This window comes from Montipora foliosa, chromosome 3, assembly GCF_036669935.1.
Source record: "Montipora foliosa isolate CH-2021 chromosome 3, ASM3666993v2, whole genome shotgun sequence".
Lineage (NCBI taxonomy): Eukaryota > Metazoa > Cnidaria > Anthozoa > Scleractinia > Acroporidae > Montipora > Montipora foliosa.
In genome coordinates this window covers 16,276,841-16,294,340 of record NC_090871.1, presented here as the reverse complement: position 1 = coordinate 16,294,340, position 17,500 = coordinate 16,276,841, and the positions used below count along the sequence as shown (strand labels likewise).

Here is a 17,500-nt window from a genome sequence, read left to right as displayed (position 1 = left end):
GCCGTTACACGGTTCAATCCTTGTGGGTTTCTGATCTAATCTAATCAGATTTCATGCAACGACAAACGAAAGTAACAGAAAGTCTTCAGACCTAAAAACGGACTTCTGCAAAGATTAATACTTTGTGCATGACAGTTGTGGGAGAAGTTTATGTCCAAATGAATTCGTTGTCTTATCTTTGAAGAGGTAAGGCATAGTGTGAATGACAAAGACTGCAATAATTATACAAAGTTGATTAAATAAGCAAACAAGGATACCAGACGCCCAATATATTTATGAAATAATTTCCTTCCTCAGAGTTAATCGAGAAGATGCATAGTCTTTTCAAAGAAGGCAAAGAGGAAGAAGCAAGAATCCTACTCGCAAAAAACCTGCTTGAAATGATGAAACGAGGACTCCTTGTTGGTTTCGAGTTGAAATTTTGGTTGAAAGAAAGGAAAAACGAACCTGCTTCCGCGAACGAGAAACTCCAAGCGGATGACATGACCAACCCACGTGTTCTTGACGAGTCGACGAAAAATCGGCGGGGAAAAGATTACCCTATGGTAACTAAATTGACCTAACTATTAAATCGTTATTCATGTACTGGTCTTCTTTAATAAAAATATCACCTTGGTGACAACAAGTGAACAACGCAAAATTGTCTAATGAAAAAGAAAGAGGCGAGGGAAGATGACGACGAGTCACCTTTCATTTTCATCACACAAAGATGAACTATCGCCAACCACAACACTACTTACTTCGTTGTTTCAACGTTGTAGTGACACTGGCAACAACACAGTAACACTGCTAACTGCTAATGCAATGGCACGCCCAGTGTTTTAGTGACAATGTCGGTGATTCAATGGCCGTTTTTACACTACAGACGCATAATCCGTCCAAAGGAAGTATGCGTCTCTCAAGTTTCCTGTCTATTGTAAAGACGGGACGAACTATATATGACGCATAATCCGTCTGGGACGAACTTGGGCAAAGATTTAATCTTCGTCTGTAAAATTCGTCTAGTATAAAGACTGTCACAAGACGCATGATGCGTCTGGACGACCTATCCAGTTCAAAGACGTACTAAAGTGGATAGGTTGCCAAGACGCATTTTTCGTCTTGTGACAGTCTTTATGCTACATGAATTTTACAGACGAAGAAAAAATATTTGCCCAAGTTCGCCGCAGTCAAATTATGTTTTAGTATAAAAAACAGCCAATATACTTTTATTCCAAAAAATAATTATTGTTGCATGAGATGACTGAAGGCCTAAAATGCCTCTGACCGCTCCCATAGGGGCTTTTCAGGGCCAATGTGAAACAACGAAACGACGGAACAGAATAACAACTGTTAAGGATCCCAGCTGGCCGGAGGCAAACCAGTTGGCTATTAACAAGTGCAGCTGGAAAGTTGAACCAGGGACTACCAGGGTCAAATTCAACAAGTGGTCAGAGCGGGTCTTGAACCAGGGATCTCCGGATCTCAAGGCAAGCAAAATAAATAAATTAGCAAACAATGAAAAGTAAATATAATATACAAGTTTGTTATGTGCACAGTGACCAAAGTAGCCGGAGCGTTTGTGTTGGTCGCTCATTGTTACAATGACTATCCCAAACTTAAATCTTCCAAAAGTTTCCACGTAGCGCGCAACTGTAATGTATACAAATTAAAAGAACGAAAACGACGACTAATAATTTAATTTATGTGGCTTATGTCTTACAGATGTGAATTGCAAAATAAATCTTCCCAGACCGGCGTTTGAAGTCATCTTAAGGCATCCATGTACAGTTTCCCATCTTCTTTCAGCAAGAACTGGACCTGGAGCAGATATTTGCCTCAGACATTTATAACCTTTATTGACGAACGTTTTATTTTAAGCGTGCATTTGTTTTTGTATGACTTTGCTGTCGTGTTAACGAACAAACGAAATAAATGTTGATATAAAAAAATATATATATATGAATTTATCACGTAACTGATTTGAAATATGTCCGCATCAAAAAAAGAGCATAATTTGAAACTTGTTTTCGTAAGCTCAAAAAACGTGGTTATGCCGAAACAAAAACAACGCCTATTCCCTTAGAAAAATCCTTGAAACTGTATATGCGTCAAAAACAAGACGTCGGAATGTTGTTTTCTTATGACAACTGACAACCCTCTGCACTTCCCCCACAGTCATACCATATTGTGTTCTCTAATTCTTCAAGTTGCTGCCAAAGACCAGCAAGAAGGGACACACTTTGGAAATCCCCCGAATACTTGGATTTGGCGCATGGAAAACGGTCTTAACTGCCGCGTCAAAACAGGGAATAGGGCCTTTAGATCGGAGGACGACTACAAGCTAGTACGAGTTTTCCGTTCTCAGCATGCGCATAAGGTTTGGGGGCAGCCATTTTTCCAAGTGCGCGTGCTCAGATCGGAAAACTGGTAGTCGTCCTCGTCTTCCGATCTAAAGGTCTCTTATGATGACGGCTACGGCGACGAAAACGTCACTCCAAAATATAACTTAGCCCTATCGAAAGTATTTACGATTATTCCGTCTTGTCCAGGTTGTAACATAGGGGCGAACTATCCTTTATCTGGATGGGGGACGAACGGTTTTAAAATAAAAATAGAAAATGAATAGTTCATTATATACTCACGTTGTGGCCAAATTAAAACCTAAACTTTGGGGATAGTTGTTTTGTGGAGTACAGCAAAGAGGAACAAGGAAAGTTTACTCGACTCGTGCTGCGCCTGCAGCACGAGTATTTTTCCTTCTTTAACCAATCATATTTTTGCTTTTTGACGTTGTCGTTGCCGCAGCCTTCGTCTTTGCTTAAAATTCTTAATGGCCGTTTTACGCGGTACGATTTAATTTTGTCGGCCCGACGGCGTCGGAGCACAAATCTTGCGTGTATTTTGACAGCCGATGAATGACCGATTCATGGGAATGAATCGGTCCGATTCAAAAAATCTGTTGCACTGCAACACATTTTTTGAAGTCGGACCGACACATTACGATGTCAATCAAAGTGAAAGCGAGTGGGTAATGAGTAGAAATACTGAAAAAATTAAAGTGTTCAAAATGGCGGATACTAAAAGGACAACAGGGAGATCTTTGGAGCAAAAATTACACGTTTTACACAATTTACACGGTACGATTTATCGGCCTGGCCAACAAATCGTACTGTGTAAACCGGCCTTAACATTTTCAGTTTCACTGTGACCCGCAGTTAACAGTGTGCAGCACTACAGGAAACCTATCATACCCTCCTCCATTTTTAAAACCAGAGACGGCTACCTCTATTTGAGATAAATTCAAAACATTCTTCGCCTTGAGAATCTTTTTTGACCCTACTGAAATGCTTTGCATATTGCAATGAATTGACTTAAACAAAAATGAAAAAAGGTACCAATTCTTCAGTTATATTTAAAATTGCTCTGAAGTTGCCAACAAATGCTTAACTAATACACTGTATCAGTACTCGAAAATTTAAGAAAAATCAGTAAGTTGTCTGTTTCAAGGGCCGGGCAACCAAACCTGTGATTCTGGTTCTCGTTTAGCAAACTGCTCTCCATGCCGTGTGGAGATATAAGAGAAATTAAGCATCACAGATATCACGTTTACGGCAGACTTCGGACTAAAATTTGCGTTTCGCCAAAAATGGACGAAACTCGTTTGATATGAGCTCATTTCTTGCGTATTAGCAGCAGGTATCATGTAACTTTTCAAAAGTGAGCGACGAGTTAAAATAACATAATTTTCATGTTTTTATGACAAGCATCAGCCCACCGTTTCGCGTTTGCTGTTTCACGCAAATGCCGTGCTTAATCTCTCCATAATCAGCTTGAACATCCCATAGTTCTTCGTGTGCGCCTTTGGTTTTTCGCGGAGTTTTGGCATACTCTATCTCCATCCCCTACATGTTTGTTGCTGACTCATGGAAACTACCGTCTGTGATATTCTCTCTTGCATTTTTCTATCTGACAATGCTTTGGAAAAACTACAGATATTCAAAACACGAGAAAATGCTCATCTGCGGATTCATCTGCTGGATGAAATAGCGCCGATGCAGTCGTCGATGTCGTCGATCAGTACAACGGCCCCAAACCTGAACTCTACGGCCGCTACATCGACGACTGCATCGGCGCTATTTCATCCAGCAGAGAAGGACTCGATCAATTTATAACCTCCGTCAACTCTTTTCATCCGGCTCTTAAATATACCTGGGAAATTTCGGAAACTTCATTGGCTTTCCTAGATATCAAAGTTTCTATTAGAGGCAACGTGCTATGTACTAGTGTGCACTATAAACCTACAGATTCACACAGTTATTTGTTGTATTCATCGTCACATCCATCACATGTCAAGAACTCCATTCCTTATTCTCAATTTCTTAGACTTCGACGTCTATGTAGTGATGACTCCGATTTTTCCAGCAAGTCAGAGGAGATGTGCCAGTTCTTCGAAAAACGTGGCTATCCTGTCTCTGTGGTCAAAGCGGGCCATCATCGCGCCCAACAATTTGATCGACAGTCATCACTACAAACGTCACAAAAAGATAAGAATGACAGAATTCCATTCACCCTCACTCTTTCCATCCTCATAATCACGCAGTCAAAAGCATCATTCTTAGTAATTTTAAATTACTCCAAAATGATCCCGAGACTGGTAGAATCTTTTCGCAACCTCCACTTATTTCATTCAAACGCGACAAAAACGTAGGCAACTTTTTAGTTAGAAGCACGCTCAAAACTAACGAGCAACCCGGCACTTTCAAATGCGCGCGCTCACGATGCAAAACTTGTCTTTTCATTGTTAACACTAGCAGAATATCGGGACCTAAGCGATCTGTTAAGATCACCGATCGTTTCACATGTACCTCCTAAAATGTCATTTATTGCATAACCTGTACGTTATGCAATAAATTATACATTGGTGAGACAGGTAGACGACTAGGTGACCGATTCCGCGAACACCTTCGCGATGTTGAGAAAAATGACAAGGATGCATCTAAGCCAGTCGCTCGCCATTTTAATCTGCCTAACCACTTCAAAAAACACATGGCTATCTGCGGCCTTTCCCTACATCTAGGTACGACGGAAAGCCGCAAGAATCTGGAACAAAAATTCATCTTTCAAATCGGCACCGTTAATCCTCACGGTATTAACGAACGCTTTTCATAAAACTAATATATTCCTATTTTTCACGTTGCCATGTTACCACCAATAGCGTAGCTCCTACTCTACTATAAAAACTACACGTAACCCATAATCCCTTGATTCGCTCTGACGAAGGGCTAACGCTCAAAACGTCAGCTTTTAGAATCTCTGTACGGTGGCCAATTTACATTATCAACTCCGTTGATAAAACCGAATTTTTGTATGTTACTATCATTGCTTAGCATCGTCAGGCGAATATAGGCTTTCGGGCGAATCATCTCGGGCGAGACTCCTACGGATCAGTGGTAGAACATCTCGGATTCTTTCCAAGGATCCCCGACTCACAATTGAAAAACAGACATCTCTTCATGATGCCATTTAAAACTGACTGAACACCTTCATGAATAAATTTTAAGAGGCGCACAAGACGTCTTTCCCATTGTTTTCCGTTGGGGTTCAGAAACCGTTCAGTTATTTATTCAAAACTAAAAGCTGGTTCATTCATATCACGTCTCATCTTTATCCCGCTTTCCGACTGAAGCTCAAAGGGCAGAGAACTGATTCGTGATAAACTCATTACAATTCTCTCTAGATCTTCACTGGACCACTGAAACATGATGCCTTCTTGGCTATAGTACTCGGTGAGTCTCTGTTTTTCCATAAAAAGGCAGTTGAGCCACAAATGCAGTGTGCCACGACCAATGTTAAGACATTCGCAAACAAAAACTTGGAATTTTTCCCGTTCGTCAAGGCGGTAAGCGTACTTGCTGTTGACCCATTCAACGGTTCGACTAACGTTTCCAGAAACATCTTTCATACTGTTAACTACGTTCCATACCGTTTGGTTACGGAAAAACGTTTTCTTTCGAAGTCCAACTGATAAAAGATTCCAAAGAGCATTACAAAGCGGCTTGCGGACGATTTCGAAGAGGACATCGTGTTTGCTGTCACTGAGTGCACTTTTTGGAGAATCACAATAAGCGGACATGTGGATGAAGATGTCTTGAATGGAAGAGCGAAGCTGTTCTTCAGGAGACTGTTCCCAGTTGGTATTTGTAGAGATAGCTTCACCTGCTATTGGGTGTTCTTCGGGGAGTTCAATTGTTCCCACGTTCATTTTTGGCCAAAGAAGATTAACGTCATCCAATGTGTCTTCCAGTGTATTCAGCTCACAATTCACAATCGGTCTCTCAATCTGACTTAATTGAATCGAGTCCTCTTTCGCAACTTTCTGGTTCTCCACCACAGTCCACACTTTGTCTTCTTCATTAAACAAAGCTAGAATCGTCTCTGTTAGCTTTATTTTGACAACGTCCGCAAGATCTGAATGAAATATCGAGGATCTCCCTTTGTCCACCACTGACCAAGAACCACGCTCATATTTCAAGTGCCACCCGGAAAGGCAAATGCTTGAAAACTTATTGCTCTCCCCGACTTCCTCTTCGTTTTGCTTGTGAGACGCACAAACCCTAACGACGAGATGAAGGACGCGAGGCGAACCAACAATCGTATAGCCACATGAATGAAAATCAACTACTGAACGCTCCTTGCATTCAGAGGACTCTGGCATTTCACACGATTCCTCTGCAGGAATGTCATCACCTCTTTCTGCAGAAATCGAAGAGTCTGACATTCGCCCTGGCGATTCGTCATCGCTCCTTCCAAAGTCGTCTTCAGACACTGCTGTTGATGAGGATGACGTTGATAAGGAGGGTCGAGATTGTGGTGATGTTAACGACGATGAGCCGTCGCCATCTCTTGCGGCTTCCCATGCTCCATCTTCTTTGTGTAAGTCCCCACAATTAATGGATCCATCTCCTTCTCCAGGTACTGTTCCTTTATCAGACTCATGAATATACTCGTCCTTCGTCGGCTCACTGGAAACGCTTGGGAAACTAGGTGAGAATGACTCTATGGATGATTCAGAAGAGCTGCTTTCAACAATCTCCTCGTTTTCTTTTGATTGAAGCTCAGCTATGCCACTATCATCGCAATCCGCGGACAATCCGTTACTCACAATACGATCATCTACAATGACAGTATCGTTGGTGTCTGCTTGCGGTATGATAGTGTCAAAAAATTCAGTCGAACGTTTCTCGTCTTCTGGATCACACAGCAGGGTAAGTGCACTGATGTTGGTGGACGAAAGTGAAATTTCTTCGCATTCGGAACTCGACGCCTTAGTTGTGCAGTGATCGTTGGTCTGTCTGTCAAAGGCCAAAGGAGATACCACACCATTACGAGGCGGATCGAAAGCTGTTTTGTTGAAAATTCTTCCGGGGAAATTGCTGTGTCGTTTACACTTTTCTTGCTCCACTCTTTTGAGTGCATTTTGATTCTTCCTGTTCTGTTGAGCTTTCTGAAACTTCAAAACGAAAGAAATGGATCACTTTAAGGCCTTAGAGTGCTAGTCTCAGCTATTCCAAAATGATTGCGTACTTACACGCTCCCTCTGTATAGCTGTTCTGGTCCGTGAGATAGGAGCCGCAATGCCTAATACTCTGCTTTTCAGAACCAGTCTTTCTGTGAATCACACAAAAAATGGCAAAAAGTCGAAATAATAAATGTAGTTTTTCAGTACTAAAACAACTTTAATCCGTAAAGGTGGCAACCACTAATGATGCGGATATTGTGCTGGAAAAAAGGAGTAATGTTTTGAAAATGAAACAAATGTAATAATGAAGCTGATAAAAGTTGCTTAAAGCAAAGCATAGCAAAGCAAAGACAGTCGACTGGTCAAGATTGAATTTCGAGGACCCTTCAAACGAGATAATTGCTTGGAAATAAAAGTAACTTCATAATTGTTTGTGTTTGCACTAGTGCATAGTAGTAGTGCACATATTGCAATTTTCCATGTCACCGACCGGTCGGTTCAGTTGGTTACGCATTGGACTACCGTGCGGGGAATTACTGGTTCAAACCTCGGCAGGATCAAAACTCGGCGTCTTAAATCAAATGAGGACAAAGTCTTGCCTTTGTAATCACGTCCGCAAATGATTAGGCTTTCAAGCCTTTGCGGATACGGCACAGATGTCTTTTAACCACACTTAATGTGCTATAGTTCGTGTCACTGTTATCCGAAACGTTTGTTTTTGGAATCAATAAAGAACTTAAAACTATTTCGTGGGACGTTGTAGAACCCACTGTTCGAAAAGGATAGAGGCGTATTCCTTGGTGTTGTGGCCTGGCCTTGTTCGAGTCGCGATCATATGATCGATAACGGAGGCAGCTCAACTGTATTTAAGGTTAACACCCATTGCGTTTATTGTACAATTATTTTTGTGAACCAATCATGCGGGCTGTTTTAATACTCTCATCCTTCCCCTTTTTTGGGGCATTCGCAAGGGCCAAGGAGGAATTGCGAGAATCCACTCGCCGCAAAGAAACCGATATCTGCTCACGAAGGATTCGGTCGCGAGAAGAAACTCGCTCACCTAGAAAAAACACCTTCATTTGTCCATTTTTTTTTCTCATTAGCTGCGCTCCCTTTTAGTTTAGTTAGCTACAGTAAAAGGACTCAAGCCTATTTAGAGTGCCGCGTACCGAGGGAGAAAGAATATATATTAATTGCTTACCACCTAATAGCTGGGTCACACAAAACAAAAATAATATTCTTTCTTTATCACATTTTCAATTTCGCTTTGGCAACAAACGTCCTGGAACAGTGTACCTGAAAATGAGTATCTTAAGGGCTCTTCTTCTGGATGGAAAGGAATGGCTGAAAAAGAAAAAAAAAATTACCTATCGTTTAAATTGTTTATCTCTAGATCTTGTTATACGAGGACGTTATGTAGTTTCAACAAACACTCAGTTCCCTTTCTAAAAAAGACTCTAATAATCTCTTATTATTTTTTTATTTGCTAAAATGCTTGCAAGAAAAGCCGAGCAATCTTAGGCTATAATCGTGCCAGATTCCTGAACGAACTCAAGCTAGTAGATAGGATAGAAATGACGGGTAAAGCATATGAAAGAAACAGGCTTCCCCGAAACATTTTTATTGATATAACATAATAGTAATGGTTAGTATCTTAACAGCTCACGAAAAATTGCAATGTAGCAAGTTCAATGTAATCGACGACTCATTACGTAACGATACCGCCTCACAGCGGACCGGGTGAGAAATTTACGCCCACTCCCGGCACCAATCGGATTGCCGGATTTGTTGAATACCGCGTGCTAACGGAGTGGATGGCACAAAAGTAAACGAAAAAACCCACAACATGTTAGCCCAGATCACGTGGTCCACGTTCTTAATAGCGACCTTAAGCATGCTCGACGATTACGAGAACGAGGACGATTGGAAGCGAAATTTTCGATTAAGGACAAACTGCGCATGCTTGTAAGTTTGTTTTCGTCCTCGTGCTTTCGTCGACGACGAGAAAAGTGCAGCGAAGTCGTTGTTGTGAGAACGTAAGTTTTTCCTTTCAATTTATAGCCAAATAGCGTATTATTCCAAAGCATTTAATTGCTAAATGTATCATTAAATATTCGTAGAAGCAAATGTGTGAATTTAAGCGCTTTGAGTTGAAATTATCATTAAATGCAAGCTTTTTTGTTTCTACTTATGAAGAGGTGATGGCAGCCGAAGGAGCAGGAAAACCATGAGTAAATCAAGCTTTTGTTACTTGTCTCCTTAGTGAAATTGCATAGTTTAGTCGGTGATTTTCTTATTGCTCTTTTAGTGAATGATTTCGTTTACTCACAGTCATATGTTCTATCGGATATTTAATAGTTAAGCCACAGACTACTAAAAGAGACTATTTTGGAAACGCTACGTCTCTATCTGCAGCAGAATGTAGTTATCGCACAGCTCAGTGAGTCCTCCGTTTTCATTTAAGTCAATGAATTCCTTTCTGTCGTGGAATTCCTATAGTCCAAAATTTCCTTTTCTCTTTAAATCTGTAAATGCTTTAAAAAAATTTATGAAGATGTCGTTGTCGTCTTCGGTCAGGATGCTTAAGGACGTTCGCGCCAAAATCTTCCTACGGTGAGATTTTCTTCATTTCTCGCATAGAGTTAGGTCATAAAGTACTTACTCCAAAAATATAAAAAAAATTGGGGGTCACCGGCTTCGTTTCGGAGAAAATGGCAGTGGAAAAATGCCTTAATTTCGATAAATCTGTCATAATAACGAAAGGTAGCCTCATCTGCTCATCCATCGAAAATCCTATAAATAAACTGTTAGAGTGAAGGTTTCCGTGCATAGATTTTTAGGGGTGGGATTTAAGATAATTTCATGCCGCTAGGGATGTCGTAAACAGTAGAGTTCATCCTGGACGAGCGTTTTCGTAACCTCTATCCGTTGCAACCACTACCGCAATTCGATGGCACGAGGAAACAAAATTTTAAAAAAAGATAACTTCTCACGGTGAGATTTTTTTCATTTTATCATATTTTGTAGATAGTAAGTAGAGTAAGTGATTCATTATTAAAAAAATAGGGGTCACCGATGATCCAAGGGAGTAAAATCGATGTGATTTTACGAAGCTCTTGGAAAACTTCGTTTGTCACGTTTTTGCGTGACCTGTCGGGGAAGGACTGGAACCCAAGAAAGGATCGATCGTTGAAGGGATGAAAGGTTTTTACCCCAAAACAAAGCTTTCTCGAGCATAGCAACGAAGTTTTAAGCAGTCGTCATCTTCATTTGGTTAGTGTTTTGTATAATATTTCCCCATTGCCGTCATGCTCGTCTTCTGGAGTGTGGTTTTTGTGAAATTTAATCGCTGGTTTTTTCCACGCAGGTCCGCACTATTCAAGCCGACGAGTACGAAAATACTGCTCTATTTTCACGAAAGTAAAGGATAAGAACGTCAAAAACATACATTCATTTTGAACTTAAGTTCGTAGGGTAATAAAAACATTAAAAAAAGAAACAGCCCCATTAAATTTACGCAACGGTTCGTCCTCGAGTTTTCCAAACTTTCAGCCACTTCTCGATCAACAGCTACCTTTTAAACCTTTACCATCCTCCTGCTTACTTCTCTTTAACGTTTCATGATGATTCGGAAATAAATGTGCCGTTCTTTTGCCGGCCTGTAATTTTTTCCCCGGCGTTTTTGTCGCCATGTTATTTTAACTAATGCTTGAACAATATTTATGAAAGTTAAGTAGACTAGTGCACGACTGATAAAAACAACGCGAACATCAGTCGTGCAGTAGTCTACTTGACTTTCCTAAATATTTTTAATCAATTTTGACTGATCACGATCTTCTCTTATCCAAAGCTGTGCAAGACTTATCGTCCACGGTTTCTGCAAAGGTTTTCAAACCTCAACTTCACTAACGCTCGAAGTAATGCGTGACATATTACAGTCGCGTTACCTGCGCAGTTACGTTGCGCACAAACAATTAGCGCGAACGTCCTTAAGTCTTTTTTTTCCCGCCAACAACGACGTTCTCGCTCCAGTCTCTTTGACACGTCTACGTCATTTTGTCGTAGTCGTTCTCGTAATCGTCGAGCATGCTTAAGGTCCCTAATTTCAGCAGGAGTGTTGGACCGATAAAATATGAAGACACTTAATTGGAGTGTTTGAGGGAGGGAACGATCGCATATTCGGGACAACGACCGAGAGAGCAAGTTAAAACACGACTTTCGTCAAATCATAGTTAGAATAACAGTTGGTGAGCTGTCACTTACATGTTCCCTGATCATTTACAAGATATAATCCAACGTTTGTACAACCAAGAGATGAAAGCTTAGCAGCAAAGATAGGAAGATATGGGACCTATAAAGGAGAAGAAAGTATCTTGCAACCGTACCGACAACACTCAAACTGAAAAGCAGTTAGTAAATTTATCATTCTTTCATATTCTTTGATTGCACTCACTTGATACGACGGCCATGGTGGTGCCAAAACAATTGAACAATGTACTCCGAGTGTTGCATAATAATAGAATCAAATTTCGCTATTCTCTACTTGCACAAATCCCATAATACACCTCTTCTGCCCCCCAAGATTTTGCATAATTATTGTTTGCAATTTCTCCTGCGGTATGAGGATGTCCCAAAAGAAATCGAAAGCAATGCTTATGTAAATTTTGGGGGAGTATACGTAAAAGAGGTGTATTATGGGATTTGTGCAAGTAGACTGAGAATTGCTCTTTCCACAAAACATGGCCGCCGTGACGTCATATGCAATTAAAGAATAGGCCATTTCCGAGTTCATGTCTGCCTCCTCCTCAAAGCGAGTCTAAGGGCGAAGTTTGTGTTAAGAAAATTAGTTTTCATTCATATATAAAGTAGAACTAATTACCATCACAAAAACTTCGCGCTCAGACTCGCTTTGAAGAGGAGGCAGGCTTGAACTCGGAAATGGCCTATTGTAACTTTATTAAATTACAGGCCTGACCTTGTTGTCTATAAACTTTGTTCAAACTGGGAGGGAAGCACTGTAAGTTAAGTCCCGCGCTTTTTACATAAAAGAAACTGAATTGGATAAAAACAAGGAGACTTGGCGAACGGCACGGCCACAAACGGGATTACTGAGACAATTATCATTTCTCGAGATTTAAGTTTAACGGGACTTACTGTAGTCAAGCCGACACGCTAAAATGGTTAATCCGAGAAATATAATTATGTCCTTATTGACTGAGAAGGAGGAATGGATGTCTGGTTTTAATTATGATTAGATAGTCATACGCGACGGAATCCTTAAACGAAAGATACAAGTGATCCTCTGGACAATTTAAGCAATTGTCTCTTATTAAGTCACCTGAAAATTCAGGCGGCTTCCACGAGATTCGAACCAATGACCTCTGCGATGCCGGTGCAATCCTTAAAATCGTATACGTGTTCCTAACAGAGCCCCACGGTTATTTGTGCCCCCCCCCCCCCCCCAATGCTAATGCGTAGGACCCTGATAAGGGATTTCTCAATAGCTTTACCATGAAACCGTATGGGTAATATGATAATGTCTGATATCCTCGATATGTCATACGAGTCTAGGTAGAATGCCTTTGTTGCAAAAATCACCGTTGTTTAATTTTCGAACTCGGAAGTCTAGTCTAACAATGGCCGTATTTATACTAGAGGACGTCTAAGACGTCCAGACGCATTAAACGTCTGGCCGTAAGTGCGAATAATAGGGAGCTTACGAAACGAGGACGACGACGGCTTCGAGGACTTCATTGAAAAATACGAGTTCGCGTTATTCATATCACTACGAAACTATTTCATGTCGTTTCGCGTTAAAAATGTGTAGTGACTGTTGAGGAATTAAACTGGTATGAGTGGGTTGGAAGCGTAGAGAGAGAACTGAAAATTCATCGTCATGTGCTAAAGTCCTCCACAGAACCTTGAATTTGGTCATTTCACGTCGTCATTCAGGAGATGAGGGCAAAGAAATGTACCAAAATGTAAAACGCACGTGCAGAGCGTGCAGAGCCATTGTTTTTGCTCACTAAACCTATTGTTTTGTAGCATCGTCGTTGCCGTCGGCGTCGTTGTTTCGTAAGCTCCCTAATATAAATACGGGACGCACTTAACTTTGACGGCTAGAAATCACATTCACAAATTTCTTCACAAGATACAGAGATTTAATCACCAAAGAGACTGTGTGCACTTCATTGCTAAGTGCGTCCCAGTTTAGTGCGTCTCGTCGTCTTTATACTAGACGGCTTAGACGTCTGTTAAGTGCGTCATTTAGACGCACTTAAGTTGAGACGTTTAATTCGTCTGACGTTTAATGTGTCCACCTTATTTCCCGTATTTATACTAGTCGTCTAGGACGTCTAAGATGTCTGAGGTAAGCCATTTTTTTTCGGAAATTCAGAATTTGAACCAGAATTTTTGCCCGAAACAGGTTAAAAGGAAATGGGTAAGTGCATACAAGGAAAACCTTATGTTAAAATTAAACACTTTACCTCCTTTGCTTTCAAGAAAACTAACCCAGGAAGAACTTGGAATGTGTTATCCTCAAAATGAACTATCAGTAACTGTAGATCAGACAAAAAGAGGTTCATTTATTGTGCAAAAAATGAAATCAAAAATTAAAAAATAAAATTATCAAAAAGAAAAAAATACTGGAAAGTTCATGTCATTGAGTAAAGCACACTGCTTAAAATTGGGCGTATAAAACCATTCTGTGCAGTGAACATGGCTTTACAAATTGCATTAAAAAGCTTTAATATTAAAATTAAAGTTAATTCACACCAGATGGTTCATTAAAAGCAATTGTCATTCAGAATCTCGACTAGCCAAACAGTAACTAGCCCCCAACAAAAGAGTCTTCACAATCTCCTACGAACCCTCGAGTAGTCAACATTTTGATGATAGATTTCCATCACCTACACCCAAAATTACACATCCAATCACCCGAGCCAATCACTACGCAGAGCAGCCGGCGCTATGCGCGCAAAACCGCACGTGAGTAAGACCCAATTGATCTTGATCATACCTCTGATTGGCTGAGATTTTTAACCAATCACCAAACGTAACCAAGCAAAATACAAAGCATGCACCGGATAATCAATAGCCCATTTCCAAGTTGCTGCATGTCTCAGTTTCAAAGCGAGTCCTGGTGCACAACCATTCAAATGAAAATGAGTTGCGTATTCTTATGCAAATCAAACTGGTTTTCCTTTCAATAGCTGAGCACCAAGACTCACTTCGAAACCGTGACCGAGACAAACAGCAACTCGGAAATGGCCTAATGAACAGAAGGAAACCACACTAAAATCAATCTCGCAACGAATTACTGTACTTTTCAATACTGGGATATAAATCTTCTACGCTAACCATATCCGTGCAACCCCGTCAACTGGTGCATAACTCCCAAATGATAACGCAAGCTTTAGATTATACGGTCAGTCAAACAACATGACATAAAATGTCATCCAACATCCTCTGACGTACAATATGCTTTATGGGGGGTACAGATTACTGTAAACAACAAATGTGGTGTTTATTGACTTAACCGTAACGCAACCATTCTAACCTTATAGTTGCGTACTAAAACATAAAAGTGCCTTCCAAGTTTGAAAACATCCAGGGTCCCACCTTCACGGTTCAGCTTTCTCCCTGTCACAAATTAGACCTCAGTATTAGCAACAAAATAATTGGACAAGTGTAAACTCATTTAGAGCTCGAGCATTGACCGAGGACCCTTCGATTTTTTTATAATGAGCTACAGCGAACAATTCGCCCTTGTCACACGGCGGCCATATTGTCCCGGGAGACCAAAAAAGCTTTGTTTTACCACGCCAAGCCTCGCAGTGGAAACCATGGGGGTGAGGCTTGGCGTGGTAAAACAAAGGTTTTTTGGTGTCCTGGGACAATATGGCCGCCGTGTGACAAGGGCGAATAGTCCAGAAGGCGTCACAGATGTGTCAAACTCAAAGACAGGCAGTAACGCACTACAAATGACAACCTTGTGGTATAAGCAATGGTTCACAGCAGCATGCACCTACTTGCATTTAATATGTAAATTGGGGGAGTTGGTATCGGTTGACGAGAAAAATTTTAAGGTTAGGTACTAAGTTACTGATCCGAGGTCTAAAAACAAACATATATAAAGCAGATTGGTACCATGCCCCCAGAATGCAGTCGCAAGTGGGTGGCACCAATCTGCAACAGGTGCTTATCCACCCTGATTGATCTATTGGCCCGGGATTTTTTAGGATAAAGAACTCTTCAAGCTGACAAGAACATTCAAGTCTTACATTTGTAACTAAAACATCAAGACCAGCAGTTGAATTCTACAAATTTAGAAAGCCAAGCAATGAAATAAAAGGTGAGAGCTGTGGTAACCAACAAACCATTGAATGCATGTGACCAAGCATAAAGTACGGCGCAAAAGTTACCAGTCTCGTCTCGTTTCTCGCGAGCTGAGACTACTCTCGTCTCGCGAGAATCACTTCAACTTATGCAATTCACTTTCAATATTCAGAAAAAATGATAGCCTCATTGTATGGTTGGTAAATCTGTGTATTCGTTGTATTTGTAATTGAATAAAGGAGAAATTTTTTTTTTTTAAAAGCACTATATAAATTCAATACCATTACAATTGGTTGCCATAATATACACTAAATGTATGGTCCCGAGGGAAACAGTTAGTTTTGTTTTCCCGAGAGTCCTCATGTTTCCCGAGACGATGTCGAGGGAAACATCAGGACTCGAGGGAAAACAAAACTAACTAGTTTCCCGAGGGACAATATTTAGCCTTTTCCTGCCACAATCGCAGCAAAATATCCGGAGCAGGCAACAACTGCGGAATTGTATCCTGGTCGGGATACATTTGAATTTGATCAGGGCCACGTGACAAAGAATCAACCAATCACAGTGCTCGTTTTGTTGAGCGAAACTCTAGGTATAATTTTTATAACAATCACTATTATTCTCCGAGGTAACCAGTCGATCCGCCCCGCATCACCAGAGTCGATCTGCCCCAACTCCAAAAGTCGATCCAACTTACCTTGCAAGCAATTACATATCATCTGCTTGCGGTCAAAGCGCATTTTAACTGTGTACTGTGGTTATGCGTCATGTATGGATATAATAAAAACAATTCCCTGCATATGCTTTACGAAAACATTTAGATATCATCTGCTAAGAGGTACTGTGTACTGTGGTAATACGACAACTATGGATGTGTTATTTTAGATTCACGAAAACTATTCCATGCATATTGTTTACGAGTATGGACAGACGTATCGTGCCGCCGTTCGGGGAGAGGTAGAGTTAGAGTCGACAACGCCAGTCAGCAAACTAATTACATGAAATTCAGTGAACATTTATGAACTCGCGCTCTTGATTTGAAAATACAAATAATGATCAGTTGAGTCAATTAACGAAAAAAATCTTAAGGTCTACGTTGAGGTATAAAATTCAATCCAAAGTTTCGAATTCGGCGCCTAAAAGTGTCTCCATCTTCCGATCTACATGTACCTCACGTTTGCTCAGAAAGTTGCAAAAATCGTAAAAACAATTTAGTCTATGCATGACTGGTAGAAACTTAGAACAAAAGATCGAAGGGACTTATATTTACCGATTCCTCTTTCATCCACTGTCCAGATTTCCATTGAAGTCCGTTGAAGTTTGCAGGTTGGGCAGGCAGCACACTTTTGTATCTTACCACTTAACGCTGACAGAAGCTCTTCGACGTCAAATACAAGAGGGACTACCACCCTGCGAGTCACTCCATCCCACGTAGTGACCTGCACCCGAACAAGCTCACTGCAGATTTTTAACAATAAATCAGTCATCATTACTCTATTAAAGGAAAATAAGCTATATGCATGGTCAAGAAGAAAGATAAACATGACAACACTTTGAATTCGTTCTCCAAGCGCAGCGAAATCGCCGCACGCTTCCTAAAAGCATCCAAAAATGGTGAAAGTTTCGTTCGTTGGTAGCGAAATTAATACCCTGACAACG

At 40.7% G+C, this 17,500-nt stretch overlaps 2 protein-coding genes across 2 annotated transcripts in view; one reads left to right on the top strand and one right to left on the bottom strand.

The window, feature by feature from the left end:
- The window catches only part of LOC137996918 (uncharacterized), an 11,635-nt gene extending 9,851 nt beyond the window's left edge, over positions 1 to 1,784 (top strand). The window contains exons 8-9 of the mRNA XM_068842560.1: positions 298 to 545; positions 1,705 to 1,784. Coding sequence (XP_068698661.1) covers positions 298 to 545; positions 1,705 to 1,710 — 254 coding nt within the window. The 3' untranslated portion in view covers positions 1,711 to 1,784. The remainder of the gene's footprint in view (positions 1 to 297; positions 546 to 1,704) is intronic.
- The window catches only part of LOC137996917 (uncharacterized), a 23,920-nt gene continuing 7,811 nt past the window's right edge, over positions 1,392 to 17,500 (bottom strand). The window contains exons 7-13 of the mRNA XM_068842559.1: positions 17,112 to 17,299; positions 15,063 to 15,145; positions 13,990 to 14,061; positions 11,765 to 11,852; positions 8,798 to 8,845; positions 7,571 to 7,650; positions 1,392 to 7,492 (exon numbers count right to left, since the gene is read on the bottom strand). Of these exons, the coding sequence (XP_068698660.1) occupies positions 5,603 to 7,492; positions 7,571 to 7,650; positions 8,798 to 8,845; positions 11,765 to 11,852; positions 13,990 to 14,061; positions 15,063 to 15,145; positions 17,112 to 17,299 (2,449 nt within the window). The 3' untranslated portion in view covers positions 1,392 to 5,602. The remainder of the gene's footprint in view (positions 7,493 to 7,570; positions 7,651 to 8,797; positions 8,846 to 11,764; positions 11,853 to 13,989; positions 14,062 to 15,062; positions 15,146 to 17,111; positions 17,300 to 17,500) is intronic.